At 44.1% G+C, this 18,375-nt stretch overlaps 1 protein-coding gene across 5 annotated transcripts in view; it reads left to right on the forward strand.

Moving 5' to 3' along the window:
• The first annotated feature begins 709 nt into the window (after positions 1-709).
• Positions 710-18,375, forward strand: part of LOC106604662 (palmitoyltransferase ZDHHC5-B) — a 17,672-nt gene continuing 6 nt past the window's right edge. Inside the window, exons 1-12 of one of the 5 annotated variants that reach the window (XR_001328713.2) lie at positions 710-1,066; positions 8,560-10,028; positions 10,114-10,235; positions 10,311-10,468; positions 10,918-11,090; positions 11,175-11,277; positions 11,387-11,478; positions 11,690-11,822; positions 11,911-12,019; positions 12,115-12,221; positions 14,600-15,680; positions 16,042-18,375. The exon at positions 16,042-18,375 is cut by the window's right edge and continues 6 nt beyond it. Coding sequence is in view for 3 of the 5 variants with exons in the window: in XM_014199538.2 (XP_014055013.1) it covers positions 9,880-10,028; positions 10,114-10,235; positions 10,311-10,468; positions 10,918-11,090; positions 11,175-11,277; positions 11,387-11,478; positions 11,690-11,822; positions 11,911-12,019; positions 12,115-12,221; positions 14,600-15,558; positions 16,042-16,147 (2,211 nt within the window). In the remaining 2 variants the exon portion in view is untranslated. Of the gene's footprint in view, positions 1,067-8,222; positions 8,382-8,559; positions 10,029-10,113; positions 10,236-10,310; positions 10,469-10,917; positions 11,091-11,174; positions 11,278-11,386; positions 11,479-11,689; positions 11,823-11,910; positions 12,020-12,114; positions 12,222-14,599; positions 15,681-16,041 lie in introns of those variants that run through there. The other 4 variants (XR_001328714.2, XM_014199538.2, XM_014199540.2 and 1 more) reach the window with 4 other exon arrangements.

The following is an 18,375-nucleotide window of genomic DNA, read 5'->3' on the forward strand; positions in this document are numbered from 1 at the left end:
TGGTTCAGTTTGCTTTTCACCTGACACTGGGAGATGAATTCACCTTTCAGCAGGACAAATAACCTAAAACACAAGGCCAAATAAACACTGGAGATTCTAACCAAGACGACATTGAATGTTCCTGAGTGGTCTAATTACAGTTTTGAGTTAAGTTGGCTTGAAAACTATGGCAATAGTTGAAAATGGCTGTCTAGCAATGATCAACAACCAACCTGACCAAGCTTGAAGAATTTAAAAAATAATAATGTGCAAATATTGTACAATCGAGGGGTGCAAAGCTTTTAGAGACTCATAGCTGTAATCGTTGTCAAAGGTGATTGTAACATGTATTTTTTTATTTCACCTTTATTTAAATAGGCAAGTCAAATTCGTATTTACAATGACGGCCTACCCCGGCCAAACCCTCCCCTAACCCGGACGACGCAGCGTCAATTGTGCGCCATCCTATGGGACATACTGCAATTCCAATCACAAAACGTATTCACTTTGATTTTAAGCCTCGAAATACAACAATTTGTGTGGTTAACGGCTACATTTTTTTTTTGGGGGGGGGGCTTTATAATTCTAATTCTATTTTCTAGGCTCCACATGTTGCCATGTAAAATATTAATGTTATTTCCAACAACCAATGAGCAAATCCGTCGGAAATCAGGATGCATAGCTATATATTAAACGTTGAAAGGCCAGTCTCTTTCGCAAATGACAGGAGTGGAATGATAGCTATACAGCCTGGCACTCAGACAGACTATTGTAAGATGTGCCTCTGTTGCAAAGCTGTAACCTGCTTTAGATAACGGGACCACTATCCCGAGCGACCTCTGGCATGTTGAAAGCTTTCAAAATATGTCTGTAATCCCCGCCCAAGGCCACACCGACTCAACAGATAGAACAAGGAGCGCAGACTCACCGGGAATGACGCTAATCTCAATCACTGATTGGACAAATGTCCCAAATTAATGGAGCGAGGGCAGTTCCGGGATTCCAACATTGGCCTAGAATACTAGCAATTAGCCTCGGGACCGAAACGAACCCTTAAGTACTTGAAAACATCAGCCCTGGAGGTCAGGTATGGCTTGTTTGGTGAACTGCTTTTCCCAATAATATCTAAGTAGCTCATTTAACTGACAGTTTATAGTTGTACTGTCTCAAGCGGTGATCAAACAAACTTACCCTGCCTTGGCTAACGTTAGCTAGCTAACGTTAGTGCATTGGATTTTTTGCAGTTTCACAACGGCTCTCAATACGTTATTAGCCTCTTGTCACATTTGCAGGTTTGGACACAAGTACAATATCTTGATAGCCTAGGTAGCTAGTTACCTAGCATACCCGGCTGAGTCCAACGTCAGCTAGCTGTGTTTAACATTGATGGAACATGTAATCGAACAGACTTGATAGAGAGGTGCTGTCTGTCAGACTCGACGTCACTCACAGTCCGTATGTTTGGAAATGTGATTATGGTCAGGTGTACGGCAATGCTGAAAAATACGGCTTGCTAGCTAACGTGACAATGGCATGACACTGACTGGAGTAGAGACAGGGTACTCTGAACGGGGAGATTTCAGGATTAACTGCCATTGAAGTAGGGGAGATTTACTGTGTGTGCTACATAAAAAGTATTAGTCGTCTGCTAATTGAGTGGGGCACATACCCTCGTTCATCAACCTCCAGCAGCCTTTCTTTCACAGATACAGACAGTCTGTGTAGAGAAGGCTAGGGCTGTTCTGGTGCTAATATGGGCGGTGTTCACTTTGAATAGATTATAGAAATACAAAATCCGTATGTGTCAGGTGTTGTTGATTGTATCGGTATGTACCTTTGCACCTCTGTCATAGGGGTGTAGAGTTTTTCGCTAACTAGCTGGGTTGTTGAACATTGTGGTGCTCAGGTTCCATTATATAGTCCAGCGCATAAGAACAAAATATACTCAATCGTGAATTTTATGATACAATTAGCGAACTTGGTACACAAATACTAAATACCTTAAGGAACATTTTAAAGATTGGAGGCAGTCTGGGAAGCCTATCATTCAACTACGTGTGGGGTGGGGGGGGAGAATGGTTGACTTTGATTTCAAACTGCTAGGGCATGTCAAAATAAGTACTTTTGGCTATAGTGCCATAACATATTGTCCATTACCTCCCTGATAGCCATTTCTATTATGGCTGCCAACCAGCTGAATGTGGCCATATTGGAGTAGATTCACTTGGCCATATCTCCATAATTAATTGGTGCATACAGCCTAGCCTCGTTGCAAACCAGCTTCCCCAGGCTTCCTGGTGAAGTTTCATGGCAGAATTGAGCTAAAGAGGGGTCAGAACCCTATGTAAATCAGTGATGCCTCGCAACACGTCAAGCCAATCAAATGCATTTAATTTGTCACCTGCTTCGTAAACAACAGGTGTAGACTAACAGTGAAATGCTTACTTACAGGTCCTTTTCCAACAATGCAGAGTTAGAGATGTAATAGAAATAGTGACACGAGGAATAAATCACCTTTGGCAGCGATTACAGCCTTGAGTGTACTTGGGTATGATGTTACAGGCTTGGCACACCTGTATTTGGGGAGTTTCTCCCATTCTTCTCTGCAGGCCCTCTCAAGCTCTCAGGTTGGACGGGGAGCGTCGCTGCACAGCTATTTTCAGGTCTCTCCAGGATTTTCGATTGGGTTCAAGTCTGAGCTCTGGCTGGGCCACTCAAGGACATTGAAACTTGTCCCGAAGCAACTCCTGCATTGTCTTGGCTGGGTGCATAGGGTTGTAGTCCTGTTGGAAGGTGAACATTTGCCTCCAGTCTGAGGTCCTGAGCACTCTGGAGCAGGTTTTCATCAAGGATCTCTCTGTACTTTGCTCCGTTCAGCTTTCCCTCGATCCTGACTAATCTCCCAGTCCCTGCCGCTGAAAAACATCCCCACAGCATGATGCTGCCACCACCATGCTTCACCGTATGGATGGTGCCAGGCTTTCTCCAGACGTGACACTTGACATTCAGGGCAAAGAGTTCAATCTTGGTTTCATCAGACCAAAGAATCTTTTTTCTCATGGTCTGAGAGTCTTTTAGGTGCCTTTTGGCAAACTCCAAGCAGGCTGTCGTGTCTTTTACTGAGGAGTGGCTTCCGTCTGGCCACTACCGTAAAGGCCTGACTGGTGGAGTGCTGCAGAGATGGTTGCCCTTCTCGAAGGTTCTCCCATCTCCACAGAGGAGCTCTGTCAGAGTGACCATCAGGTTCTTCGCCACCTCCCTGACCAAGGCCCTTCTCCCCCGATTTCTCAGTTTGGCCGGGCGGCCAGCTCTAGGAAGAGTCTTGATGGTTCAAAACTTCTTCCATTAAAGAATTACGGCAGCCACTTTGTTCTTGGGGACCTTTAATGCTGCAGACATTTTTTTTGTACCCTTCCCCAGATCTGCGCAGCCTCACAATCTTGTCCCGGAGCTCTATGGACAATTTCTTCAACCTTATGGCTTGGTTTGCTCTGACATGCACTGTCAACTGTGGGACCTTATCCAGACAGGTGTGTGCCTTTCCAAATCAGGTCCAATCAATTGAATTTACCACAGGTGGACTCCAATCAAGTTGTATAAACATCTCAAGGATGACCAATGGAAACAGGATGCACCTGAGCTCAATTTCGAGTCTCATAGCAAAGGGTCTGAATACTTATGTTAACGTATTTCTGTTTTTTATTTTTAATAATTTTGCAAAAAAAATCTAACTTCTTTCGCTTCGTTATTATGGGGTGTGCAGATTAAGGATTTTTTTATTTAATCCATTTTAGAATAAGGCTGTAATGTAACAAAGTGGAGGTGCACTGTGTATCTAACTGCACTGTCCAATTTACAGTGAAGAAATACCATGCTATTGTTTGTGGAGAGTGCACAACAACTAAACTTATCACGGCAACTGGTTTGATACATTCACCTCTGAAGGTAAATAATGTACTTACATTCAGTAACTTTGCTCTGATTTGTCATCCTGAGGGTCCCAGAGATAAAATGTAGCATAGTTTTGTTTGATCAAATCTATTTTTATATTCAAATGTAGGAACTGGGTTCTACAGTTTGAACCCCTGCTGTCTCTTGCTCCACACCCACCCCGCCCGGCCATCTAGATGTGTGAAAGTTAGTGTATAAGCTAATGATCCATCGTGTATGACATTCCTGGGAGTGTTTAAACTTACATTTTGTATTACCATGTCATTTTTGTGTGTCCTCTATAGTTATTTACTTAAATGTATCAATTTACCAATTCGGCACATTTGGGTGGACTTGATACAAAATACTGCAGTATTGCAATGCTTCACTGGATCAATTTGAAACTTTGCACATACACAGCTGCCGTCTAGTGGCCAAAATCTAAATTGTGCCTAAACTGCAATATTATATTTTGGCCTTTCTCTTGCATTTGAAAGATGAAACATCTACCAGATCTAATGTGTTATATTATCCTACATTAATTTCACATTTCCACAAACTTCAGTGTTCCCTTTCAAATGGTATCAAGAATTTGCATATCCTTGCTTCAGGTCCTGAGCTACAGGCAGTTCGATTTGGGTATTTCATTTTTGCCGAAAATTTGAAAAAAAAGGTCTGATCCTTAAGTGACACATGTATGCATTGCATGCACGTGACCAATAGTGACTGACCTATAACATATCATAATCACATCAATAAATTGGTTATAACAAACTCTGAAAACGTGACAGTAAAATGGATGCAGAGGACGTGACCAATAAACCCGAAAAGGGGGAATGTTTACTGTTTTACTAGCTCAAGAGCTAAAGGGGAAGTCGGATGTTTGGAATAAATTTGACTAGTTATGGAAAATATTGGAGATAAAGGAGCAAGTGCTGTGTGCCATGATTACAAAGTCATTTTTCTGACTGTTTGGAATAATGTAAACAACACTAAATAAATTATAAGCCTACCAGAGAGTCTTATGCACTTTTGTAAAGCCTTTATTACAGTAAAGACTAAACAGTCACATTCATTTGTGAATGCAATTTCCGAAATGGAACAGTTTACTTATTGTTTACGCTAATTATTCAAGGGTCGCTTTATTTCATAACAAATGCTTGATTGCATTTCAAATCATGAATGACTCATATGCTGTGTGATGACATGTACGGATTAGAGGTCGACCGATTTTATGATTTTTCAACGCCGATGCCGATTTATTGGAGGACCAAAATAGCCGATGCCGATTAATCGGCCGACGTGTGTATATATATTTTAATTATTTTTTTTGTTTGTTTTTATTATTTTTTGGGGTAATAATGACAATTACAACAATACTGAATGAACACTTATTTTAACTTAATACATCAATAAGATCAATTTAACCTCAAATAAATAATGAAACATGTTCAATTTGGTTTAAATAATGCAAAAACAAAGTGTTGGAGAAGAAAGTAAATGTGCAATATGTGCCATGTAAGAAAGCTAACGTTTAGGTTCCTTGCTCAGAACATGAGAGCATATGAAAGCTAGTGGTTCCTTTTAACATGAGTCTTCAATATTCCCAGGTAAGAAGTTTTAGGTTGTAGTTATTATAGGACTATTTCTCTCTATACGATTTGTATTTCATATACCTTTGACTATTGGATGTTCTTATAGGCACTTTATTATTGCCAGTGTAACAGTATAGCTTCCGTCCCTCTCCTCGCTCCAACCTGGGCTCGAACCAGAAACACATCGACAACAGCCACCCTCGAAGCAGCATTACCCATGCAGAGCAAGGGGAACAACTACTCCAAGTCTCAGAGCGACTGACATTTGAAACGCTATTAGTGTGCACCCACTAACTAGCTAGGCATTTCACAACGGTTACACCAGCCTAATCTTGGGAGTTGACAGGCTTGAAGTCATAAACAGCGCAATGAGCTGCTGGCAAAACGCACAAAAGTGCTGTTTGAATGAATGCTTACGAGCCTGCTGCTGCCTACCACTGCTCAGTCAGACTGCTCTATCAAATCATAGACTTAATTATAACATAATAACACACAGAAATACGAGCCTTAGGTCATTAATATGGTCGAATCCGGAAACTATCATCTCGAAAACAAAACGTTTATTTTTTCAGCGAAATACGGAACCGTTGTGTATTTTATCTAACGGGTGGCATCCCTAAGTCTAAATATTCCTGTTACATTGCACAACCTTCAATGTTATGTCATAATTACGTAAAAGTCTGGCAAATTAGTTCGCAACGAGCCAGGCGGCCCAAACTGCTGCATATACCCTGACTCTGCGTGCAATGAACGCAAAATGACACAATTTCACCTGGTTAATATTGCCTGCTAACCTGGATTTCTTTTAGCTAAATATGCAGGTGTAAAAATATATACTTCTGTGTATTGATGTTAAGAAAGGCATTGATGTTTATGGTTAGGTAGTCGTGCAACGATTGTGCTTTTTTCGCAAATGCGCTTTTGTTAACTCATCCCCAGTTTGGCGAAGTCAGCTGTCTTTGTTAGGAAGAAATAGTCTTCACAGTTCGCAACGAGCCAGGCGGCCCAAACTGCTGCATATACCCTGACTCTGTTTGCAAGAGAAGTGACACATTTTCCCTAGTTAAAAGAAATTCATGTTAGCAGGCAATATTAACTAAATATGCAGGTTTAAAAATATATACTTGTGTATTGATTTTAAGAAAGGCATTGATGTTTATGGTTGGAGCAACGTGTACCTATTATATGCAACGCAGGACAGGCTAGATAAACTAGTAATATCATCAACCATGTGTAGTTAACTAGTGATTATGATTGATTGTTTTTTATAAGATAAGTTTAATGCTAGCTAGCAACTTACCTTGGCTTCTTACTGCATTCGCGTAACAGGCAGGCTCCTTGTGGAGTGCAATGTAAAGCAGGTGGTTAGAGCGTTGGACTAGTTAACCGTAAGGTTGCAAGATTGAATCTCCGAGCTGACAAGGTAAAAATCTGTCGTTCTGCCCCTGAACAAGGCAGTTAACCCACTGTTCCTAGGCCGTCATTGGAAATAAGAATGTGTTCTTAACTGACTTACCTAGTTAAATAAAGATAAAAAAATACAAAAATCGGCGTCCAAAAATACCAATTTCCGATTGTTATGAAAACTTGAAATCGGCCCTAATTAATCAGCCATTCTGATTAATCGGTCGACCTCTAGTACGGGTGAAGGATTGATTGATACAGTAGCCTATATAAGTATTGAAGTAAAGAGTGTAAACACTAAATCAATTATAAGTAATAACAACACATGGTGGTTAATTTCTGTATTATCAAATGAGGAGAGACAAACTTATCACAGAAGTCAGATTTATACTTAAACTGAATCTTTATTAGTGAGAGCTTTGCAATAGCGATGGCTGGTCGACCAATCACGCTTAGATGATTCGTTGAGAGCCCCGAGACAAAAGTACAAGGGTCTTTTATAGCCAAAATACACCCCTTTCAACCTACATGAACAACAGATATATAGAATGGGTCACAAGGTTAAGATTTGTATGAAAGATACCTGTAATACATAGCAGACTATCTGCTGTGTCAACAGTTTTCATTGTATAGAGACCAGTGTCTGTCCCTCCAACTCCAAACTGGAACCGTCTCTCCCTGGTACGGTATAGAACAGAAACATTAACTCGTGCTCTGGAATGCTCTTTAGGTTTTATCACCCAAAGGACATCGTAATACTGACAGAGGAGATTTATCTCCTGGGGTCTGAATGGTAGCCATTTTATTAAAATGGCCACCCTGGTTGACTGACAGGCTCCCCAGACTGCCTCCAATTTTCAATGTTCCTTAAGATATCTACTATAGTATTAGTTTACCAAGTTTGATCATTGTATCATAATGCGCCTATAAGCTAGCCAGTTTTGTAGTCCTAAATAATATCAGTTAACATGACATGTATGAATTATGAAGCCTTTGTGCTTTATGCATCAAAATTCGTTAAAAAGTGATGTTAGCTGATGAAGATTCTCATAGAACAAAACGTATAAGATCTCCTAAGCCTGTGTTTACCAGGCTTTGTAGGCTTTGGCCTCCGTTAGGGCCAACAAAAACACGCCATTACTATTGCTGTCTATTACCTAAGATCTGTTTTCAGTGTTATAATGGAACAGGACTTTTCCCTCAGGTGTTACATGAGATCTGTATGGATAGGAGGGCTCTGTTATGAATACCTGTGTGTGTGTGTGTGTGAGAGAGAGAGAGAGAGAGAAAGAGAGTGTGAGAGAAAGTTTGTGTTTGTGTGTAAGGAAGAAAGACGCTTTTAGACACACCCTTTTCCTGGTTAGTCAGTGTTGTAAAATGGAGTAGAGTTGACGAAATGGTCAGGTTTCAACACAAAACCTGGCACTCCCTAGACATGCACAATTCTGCTCTGGCTTGCAACAACTAGCTACAGTATGTAAAGAACATGTTATTGTCATACCTTGCACCACTACTATGTTTTTCATGGCTGCATCATTTGTGTTAGGGATGGTGTGAGGTTTGTGTGTGTGTAATTACTAATGGTGTTGGTTAATGTTATGGATGTAATCTAGTAGTTGTGTAACATGCTCTTCATTTCTTTCTGTTTCAGGGGGTGCCCTCCGATTGCCCTCTTAGACAGCGACAGTGTGTGACAGAAGACTTGAGTGTGTGTGCAAAGAAATAAAGAGGGAGAGAAAGAAGAGGACCTGCAGTTGTTTGTGGCTTTTTCTTCTTTCTGCGTGGCTCCATTTCAAAGGGATCATGGGAAAAGATGCATGTTTACGGCGAAACCATGGCGACACCGATTTTAGGCTCTGTTTGGGATGAATTGATTTTACCTGCGCTGTCACAAAGACTGAGAAAAACGGCTAGATAAACAGCTAATTGGTCCAGTTGACCCGACAAGACTGATCTCAGCGTTCTTTCATATTGACGCAGTACTGAAATACAACATTTTAAATAGCTTTTGTGTACATGTTTTAATGTTTGAAAAAGCTGCAAGTCGACTTGCATTTTTGCTGGGCAGCTTTAAGACTGGCTTAAAGTTGAGATTCCTGTTTGTCTCAACCGCTGCTGCCTCCGCAGGATATAGAGCCTTGAACTCTCCCCTTTGCAAGCGTTCTGTCGCACTTTTCTCTGTCGCACTTTTCTCTGTCTCACAAACACGCATTTCAGGGCCTAGATACACCTTTTCTAAGACCAGCGTTCAGTCGATGGTCACTGCTCTGCTAGAGAACCCTGTTCTGCTGTTTCATAGGATGTCCTGTTACTACCTCCTAATTTCTGCCCCACATTTCCCTTACAAGAATTTGTAAATGGACAACTGTTAACACTCAAGCGCCGGGGAGTAATAGCCGGGGAGTAATAGCCGGGGAGTAATAGCAAGTTAGTGTTCGATGCCTGTGGAGGGTTGGTTTGTTGTCTCACAAGGTCAGAAAGTGGTTGTTCAAGCAGTTTGTTGTGTGTGTCCTTGTGGGTCTTTGTTGCACTACACAGGAGAGATTCTGTTGAGATTTATTTATATTGTTGAACCAAATAAGGTTACATGAAGCCATATGGAAATATTTCAAAAAGTCGCAATTGTTTTTGTATCCTAATGTAAAGTTTTTAAGCTGTGTAAAAGTTATATAGTCTAATATATACCTGCAAAGTTCTACACACATGTAAACAAAGGTGTAGACTTTACTATAAAATCATTATTTTAGTTTTTAAGTGGTTTTATTGGCTGAAGTGCAAATATCTGGCTAGCTTTCTCTAAGATGTTTCTCCCAAACGACTGCTTTGTGTAATATTACAAGTGCTGGTCCCTAAGATCCTTCCCTTCTACCATCATGCTCCCTTATCCCATACGGACACTGAGGTGTTCCCTCTGACCCTTCCACCACCCTTCTCTTTAGATATACCCCTTCTACCCCTCTCTCTCCCTCTGATGCCGGGGTTTAGTAGTGGGGGGCTAGGGGGAGAAGTGGGTGGCCCCGCCTCTTCTTCTCCCCGCCGGTTCCACCCCAGTCGCTATGTACCCGTCTCCGCGGCAACCACCTTCCTGGTCGCCTCCACCACACTCTTCTTCTGCTTCACGTGAGTAAGACACACACACACACACACACACACACATTAGATTCCATGTTATATCTCTGTATCTCTCTTCCCTCTCTCCCTCCAGGTGTCCTTGGTTGTCAGAGCATGTCTCCTCCGTCGTTCCCATCTATAACGCTGTGGTCTTCCTCTTCACCCTCGCCAACTTCTGCATGGCCACCTTTATGGACCCAGGGGTCTTTCCCAGAGGTAAGGAGAGTGTTAAAGATAAATGACTTAGGTGTGAAGAAAGTGTGTAAGGTGTGTGTGTGTGTTCGTTCACAGCGGAAGAGGATGAGGATAAAGAGGATGATTTCCGCGCTCCGCTCTATAAGACAGTGGATATCAAGGGCATTCAGGTCCGGATGAAGTGGTGTTCCAGCTGCCGCTTCTACAGACCGCCCCGCTGTTCACACTGCTCTGTGTGTGACAACTGTGTGGAGGTAAACACACACACACACACACAGACCTGTACTTCTACAGACCGCCACGCTGTTCACACTGCTCTGTGTGTGACAACTGTGTGGAGGTAAACACACACACACAGACCTGTACTTCTACAGACCGCCCCGCTGTTCACACTGCTCTGTGTGTGACAACTGTGTGGAGGTAAACACACACACACAGACCTGTACTTCTACAGACCGCCCCGCTGTTCACACTGCTCTGTGTGTGACAACTGTGTGGAGGTAAACACACACACACACACAGACCTGTACTTCTACAGACCGCCACCTAGCTCACACTACAGGTGGTATAACGAGTGACAACTGTGTTATAACACGTTGTCCGTGGCAACAATAGAAATATCAGAGAAACATAAGTTATTTGATTATTATTTTATTTTTTTTCTCTCTATTGACCCTTTTTTGACCTGTGTGTGACCTGGCAGGACTTTGACCACCACTGCCCGTGGGTCAACAACTGTATTGGGCGCAGGAACTACCGTCACTTCTTCCTGTTCCTTTTGTCCTTGACGATCCACATCATGGGTGTATTCGGCTTTGGCCTGCTCTACGTCCTCCACCACCAGCACCAGCTGGACAGGGTTCACTCTGCTGTCACGTATCCTTATAGACACACACACACACACACACACACACGCTAGTTGTTGCGCTGGTGTTGGTGTCCTTGACTGTGTGTTCCCAGTATGGCTACAATGTGTGTTGCTGGCCTCTTCTTCATCCCAGTAGCAGGTCTTACTGGTTTCCACATGGTACTGGTAGCTCGGGGTAGGACCACTAACGAGCAGGTACGTCTGTCTATCTGGGTGTGGGTCTTGGTGTGTTTTCCTCTGAGAGGGCTGACATGATCTAAAAATAGACCATCTCTCTCTCTCTCTCTCTCTCTCTTCTCTATAGGTCACAGGGAAGTTTAGGGGCGGCGTTAACCCTTTCACCAATGGCTGTCTGAGGAACATCTCACACGTGCTCTGTAGCGCTCAGGCTCCCAGGTTAGCGACCGTCTCTCCTTCATGCCTCCTCTTTTCCTCTGCTGTTGCAGCTTATGGTTGAACAAGACCCTCAGGGGTAAGGAACTCAGTATAGCCTAAGTGTTATGGTGGTTAACTAAATATCTATATCATAATATTTCTGCGTATTGTAGTATAAAGTTGGTGTATGTTTCAGGGAAGTCATTCGTGTGTGTTTTGCTGTCTCTGTCAGGTATGTGGGGCGGTGGCGGGGCAAACAGACAGCGGAGGTGCAGCCTCCCTTCCTCCGCCCACCTCTCTCCTCCGCCCAGCTAGAAGCCAAAGTCCTGGACAACGGAATCCAGAACGACTGCCACAGCACCAGGGTACACACACACACACACACACACACACATAAAATAAACTCTTAGCCGTCTCTCGTGTGTATGAACAGTCCCTTCCTGTCCCTGTCAGTCTAAGAGCAGTTTAGAGCAGATGGAGAGCCAGTCAGCTGATGCAGAGCCTCCACCTCCTCCCAAACCGGAGCTCCGCTACCCTGGTCTGCCCCGCGCTGACACCGAGGGTGAGCAGTGAACACACACACAGGCACTCCGTATCCCACTCAGGCGGCGCCGTGTCGTTTTTAAACGCTGTTGTTTTTTTTCCCCCTCCAATCAGAGAGCAGCTTGCTGTCTGACGGTCCGCCCACTCCATCTATGTACAAGTACCGGCCGGCCTATAGCAGCCCACAGATGAACCACACAGCTCTGACCCACCCAAACAAGGTACGCACGCATGCACACACAGACATACACATGCATACATTCCCCTCCATATTAGGGCTGTGACGATACCAGTATCGCAATGTTTTTTTCCATAGCAAAAATGTTAACACGAAGCCGACAACTTTTTGGTCCTTTAAAAACCTGCTGGATGTAAAATATTGTGTGCTATAGTTTGGAAAATAAATACATGCGACTCTGGATTACAACATAATGTTGTTTGTTTCCAATATTAGGGCTGTTTTCCTAAAGAAGTTAAATCCGCTTTGTGTTTTGTTTCCTTGCCACGATACTATCGAGTATCGCGATCCTGGCCCTACTCTGTATGCATTTGGACGCTGAAGCTAAAACGTTTAGTTTGGCTCTGTACTCCAGCATTTTGGGATTTGCGATAAATATGTTTAATATGAAGCGACAGTACAAAATGTCACCTTTTTATTTGAGGGTATTTTCATACATAACTGTTTTACCGTTTAGAAATGAAAGCACTTTATTGCCTATTCACTTGCTATTATGCAAAACCTAATCTGAAACACAACCAAAACAAGCTGTAAATGCATCCAACAAGTTTGTAGCGTCACTAGCTTGATGAGGTCTGTGTGTAAGGAATGTGGGACCAAATATACTTAAGACTACTTTAATACACTATAAGTGAGTTTTGTCCAGCTACTTATGACATCTTAAAATGATATGAAGTACATTAATTTCTAAATGGACAAAAAGATATGTATGAAAATACCCTCAAATTAAAGTTCTGTACTGTCGCCTCTTATGAACCATTTGTTCTCAAATCCAAAATGCTGGGAGTACAGAGCCAAATGTACCAATTTAGCTACCCTGTCCAAATGCATATGGAGAGGAGTGTATACATACTCGCACGTTTCATACGCAGTCCAGGCCTTTAACATTTGAGATGACAGACATCGTGAGATCCATTCCCTGAGATGACATGGCTCTACTCCTTTAGTTTATAATCTTCTCCTAAACACAGGGTCAAATCAGTTGATAGATCAGCTAGAAGGCTGGGTGGGACTAAGCCTAGGGCATCCAGGTGGGATTAAGCCTAGGGCATCCAGGTGGGACTAAGCCTAGGGCATCCAGGTGGGATTAAGCCTAGGGCATCCAGGTGGGACTAAGGCTAGGGCATCCAGGTGGGACTAAGGCTAGGGCATCCAGGTGGGACTAAGGCTAGGGCATCCAGGTGGGACTAAGGCTAGGGAATCCAGGTGGGATTAAGGCTAGGGAATCCAGGTGGGATTAAGGCTAGGGAATCCAGGTGGGATTAAGGCTAGGGAATCCAGGTGGGACTAAGCCTAGGGAATCCAGGTGGGACTAAGCCTAGGGAATCCAGGTGGGACTAAGGCTAGGGAATCCAGGTGGGACTAAGGCTAGGGAATCCAGGTGGGACTAAGGCTAGGGAATCCAGGTGGGACTAAGGCTAGGGAATCCAGGTGGGACTAAGGCTAGGGAATCCAGGTGGGACTAAGGCTAGGGAATCCAGGTGGGACTAAGGCTAGGGAATCCAGGTGGGACTAAGGCTAGGGAATCCAGGTGGGACTAAGGCTAGGGAATCCAGGTGGGATTAAGCCTAGGGAATCCAGGTGGGATTAAGCCTAGGGAATCCAGGTGGGACTAAGGCTAGGGAATCCAGGTGGGACTAAGGCTAGGGAATCCAGGTGGGACTAAGGCTAGGGAATCCAGGTGGGATTAAGCCTAGGGAATCCAGGTGGGACTAAGGCTAGGGAATCCAGGTGGGACTAAGGCTAGGGAATCCAGGTGGGACTAAGGCTAGGGAATCCAGGTGGGACTAAGGCTAGGGAATCCAGGTGGGACTAAGGCTAGGGAATCCAGGTGGGACTAAGGCTAGGGAATCCAGGTGGGATTAAGCCTAGGGAATCCAGGTGGGACTAGCAGACCCCTCTCTGAGCTCCTAGCCTTTCTTCTTTCCTTTGTGTTTAACTCCATCCCTCTCTTTTTTTGTTTTTACTCTGAATTGATCACTCAGTGGCCATCAGTTGATCAGTAAGTCTCAGTTAGTGTCGTGTGTGTGTGTGTCCGTTTATGTCTGTAAAAAGGTGTATGCTTGTGACCCCCCCCGACTCTGCATTTACTAGAATGCCTGTATTTTTTTTCTGTTCTTGTGGCTCTAATGTTATTTTGCAAGGTGAGTGGTCTTGGTAATGTGATGCCCCAGGAGACCTTCATCCTCCCCTGCTGGCTCTCTGTAGAAACTGTGATCTGTAGAAATGTCTATGTTGTCTTCTGTTGAGGAATGTCTCCTCAATGTAATCCCTTTGTAACATATGTTCCCATCCTCCTTCACGCTCTTCATTCTTCTCTCCTATCATTACCTCCACCTCTCCCTCTCTCTCTTTCTCCAGATGATTCGTGGGGACAGTCAGGACTCTCCCTCCACCCTCCAGTGGAGTTGCCAGCCCAGCTATCGGTCTGAGCCCAGCACCCTTGATGGGGGGTCGATAATAAGTGTGGGGGTGCGTAGGGGGGGAGGGGAAAGGGGCGAGGGCCCCGGGGGAACCAGTGGGACGGGTGGTGGCGTCTCGGGGGGCATCTCCGGGTACTCCCTAGGGGGGCGGTCATACACTTCCTACCCCTCATCTCTTGTCTTGTCCACCGGTGGCTCCCTCTCCTCCAGCATGCGCTCTGCCCACACGCACCACAATACTCTGGGCACGCTCCAATCAGAGGGCACCACCGACACCAGCTACAAGAGCCTGGCCAATCAGACACCTCGGAATGGCAGCCTGTCCTACGACAGCCTGCTGACGCCGTCCGAGAGCCCAGAGTTTGAATCGGCTGCTCATGAGCTGTCCCCCCAGAAGCCCCACACCCCCGCAGCGTTTCCCCCGGCGACGACCTTCTCCTTGCCGGCCCCCGGGGTCGGGGATGCGCCCCTGCAGGGGTACACCTCGCCCTTCCTCTCTGCACAGATGGCCCAGCAGAGAGAGGGCCAGCTGCTCCAGGGCTCTGCCTCTTTCTCCTCCCCCCACAGGGCGTACCTTCGCGCCATCAGTCCAGCCCTGCCGACTCCTCCCCCACACGCTGCCCACTCTGAGACACCGCACCTCCTTCACCAGGACACCAGACACCCACACCTCCGTGCCTCCTCCTCTCGCCCCCTTCCTCCCGTCTCTGAACAGCCCTCCCCGTCCTCCCCCCGTGCCTGTTCCCCTGACCCCCCTGTGTCCCCCCCGCCCCGAGGCCCCTCCCTGGGGCAGTCTCTCTCCTACACCCGAGAGGCGGGGCTCCAGCACAAGGCTCGGCCAATGGGAGGAGGTGGTTTGTCGGGAGGGGGCGGAATCAGAGGGATCCAGGCTCCACAGTGAGTAGAGATCTGAGCCGCAAGCCTGGTACTCTTCGTACTCCTCTTCCTCCCTGATTGATCTATGTGAACCCTCCTCTTCCTCCCTGATCTGTGTGAGTCTTTTCCTCCTCTTGATATCAGTAAGTGTTTCTGCTGGAGTGTGTTTTTAATGTGTATAAGATCTATGCTCGGGTATAACTGTAGTGGGATGTATATCTGTGTTTTAGAATTTTGTCTACTTCATATAGAGGCAAGTATGTGTGAAACCGAAGTGATTGTGTTTGTTAGCATGACCAGTTTAGCATGCTACTGTTTTCTCACTCCTGTCTGTTCTGTGCCCTTTTCCTCCACCCCAATGAGCCTTCTACTCTTGTAACCTTAACATAAGTGTGGTATTACAGTCTATTTTTGAATCAGATCTACTCACCTCTTCTCTCTCACTCCCTCTGTCACCCCATCTGCATCCTTACCCCCCCCCCTTCCCGCCGACTATCCAATCAGATCCACCTCTCGCCCAGGCTTGGCCAATCACAGTACATCTAAACCAGGGGGTGGGGTGAAAAAGGTGACTGGCGTCGGAGGGACAACCTATGAGATATCGGTTTGAGTGACAGACGTCCGCCCCGGCCAATGATAGAAAGAAGATTGTTCCACTGGACAGATTCCAATTTTCTTACTCTGAGGGCATGATGGATGTTCACTAAAATGCACCCACACAATGAATGGACTGTCCTCTCCTCTTGGTCAATATGGAGTCGGATAGTGGAATAGAAGTGTGTTGGCTCACTGGTATTTCAATGACCTTCCTATCCTTATAGTGCCACTGGCCATCTTTATCTGCCAATCTTTCATATTGGATAGAATGGCAACTGAAGTGGAACTCAATGTTGATCAGTGTTGGAATGGGACAACCTTACCTCGGCCTCTCTGTGAGCCATAGACTGTATAACATGAATGCTATTATGACTGCTGGGTACTAAACTCTCTCTATAACACTTATATAAAAATATGATTTGTTTTGGTACATTAACACATGGAGAATTTATGCAATAAAATATAATCCTGGAAGGATGTAAGGCTTTTTAACCAATCAGTATGGAGCCTGAGAGGGAGCATACGGACTGGTGACCAATCGTGGCACTCTGTGGTTCAAGACTTCCTGGTCCATCATATGGATGGATCAATCACAATGGATCCCCACTCCACAGTAGTCATTAATTAATTAGTCTGCAGTGATTATTCAAAGACTGTGCAGAGATGATGCCTCAACCACTACAATTTCATTTAAGTTTTCTAAATAAAGCTTTGGTTTTTTTAATTGTTTTATATAAATGTCTAAAAAAATATTTTAAGAGTTATTGGGTCAGATGATGAAGATTATAGTTTATTTTGCTTTGTGACAAACTATTAATGTGAGTGAGTTCGACTGGTCGCTTGTTTTGATTGATGGCTGCTTCAGCCTGTCATAGATCTCGATGGAATATTCATCCAAAGTGATGATCCTCTCTGACGGACAGCTGAAGTGACATCACTGAGGATGTTGAAAGCCACAAAGAAAATTGAAATTCTGAATCATAAATACAGCACAAGCCTCTTTGTGGAATGTACACTCAATGTTTTTTTATTGCTACTTTATTCAAATTCTCTGTAGCTTTAAATGATTGTCCTTTTGATGTTCGCAATGTTTTCTGTCAATCGAATGCTAGAAAAACCTTATAAAGATGTCTAGCCAAATGGGTTTAGGGTGGGAGGGGCTTATTTATTTGACCACACAGGGAAACCTTTTGCGCTCTTAACACAATTCCAAACCGATCTCTACGTTCTGGAGTTGGATGACGTTGCCCCTACACAATGGGGCTTTTTGACCCTAATGGTTAAGTTTAGGACTAGGGGATGTTAAGATGATCCTAGATCTGTTCTCAGAAGGGTCATTTATAACCCAGAGCCCACATCCCTGTCATAGTGCCTTGTCCTTAGATTCTAATGTACTTGTACACTTCCAAGAAATCAAATTCTGGGGGGGTGGTTTTATTTTCCAAGATAATATGGTATAAATATAGATATTCTGTAGTAATGTCTGATTGTTAATAGAAATATGTATGATGTGTCTGGGGGGGGGTTGAAATTGAGGACTGTTTTGATTGTTTTTTTGCCTTGAGACCATTTGTAGTAAAACTAAGCATTTTGTTTTTTACAGTATTGCTTATGATTACAGCCAGTTAAGAATGTTATATTTTAGTTTGTTTTATAGATATATACTGGCCTCTTGATTTCTTTATTTTGAATCTCTTTATGGTACAATTAACATATTGGCCACAAATAGGTTTAGGAAGGCATGGTCAGAAACACAGAGGTGTGGCAGGAGTGTGTGGGTGAGAGGTGGTGTTGTGTTTAATCCAAAGTTAGAGTTGGAATGTCAAAGCTAGCTGAATGTAGCACATGTTGTGTTCTGAAGCACACAAAGTAGACTATCCCACCAACCAACCAATCAAACAGCAGCATGGGCAGTCAGTGTGTGTGTGTGTGTGTGTGTGTGTGTGTGTGTGAGAATATCCTTGCCAAATGCACACCTGGTTGATATGTATGATGACAATAGTTAAGCATCATAATGGCACAAAAAGTCAGACATACAGGACTGGAGAAAGTCTGACTGTTACTTTGGTGGTGAATAAGTGAATATACATGAGTAAATTAGAATACTATTGTTGTAAGCTGTGCTGAATGGAAAGAGAGTCCCAAATTACTTCAATGATGAATATGAAAAAGACAGTTCCAAAATGGCCTTACGAGGAGGTTTTTAAAGATGTCTTCTCAGATTAAAAGGTTGCCCTGATG

Source organism: Salmo salar, chromosome ssa05 (genome assembly GCF_905237065.1).
Source record: "Salmo salar chromosome ssa05, Ssal_v3.1, whole genome shotgun sequence".
NCBI lineage: Eukaryota > Metazoa > Chordata > Actinopteri > Salmoniformes > Salmonidae > Salmo > Salmo salar.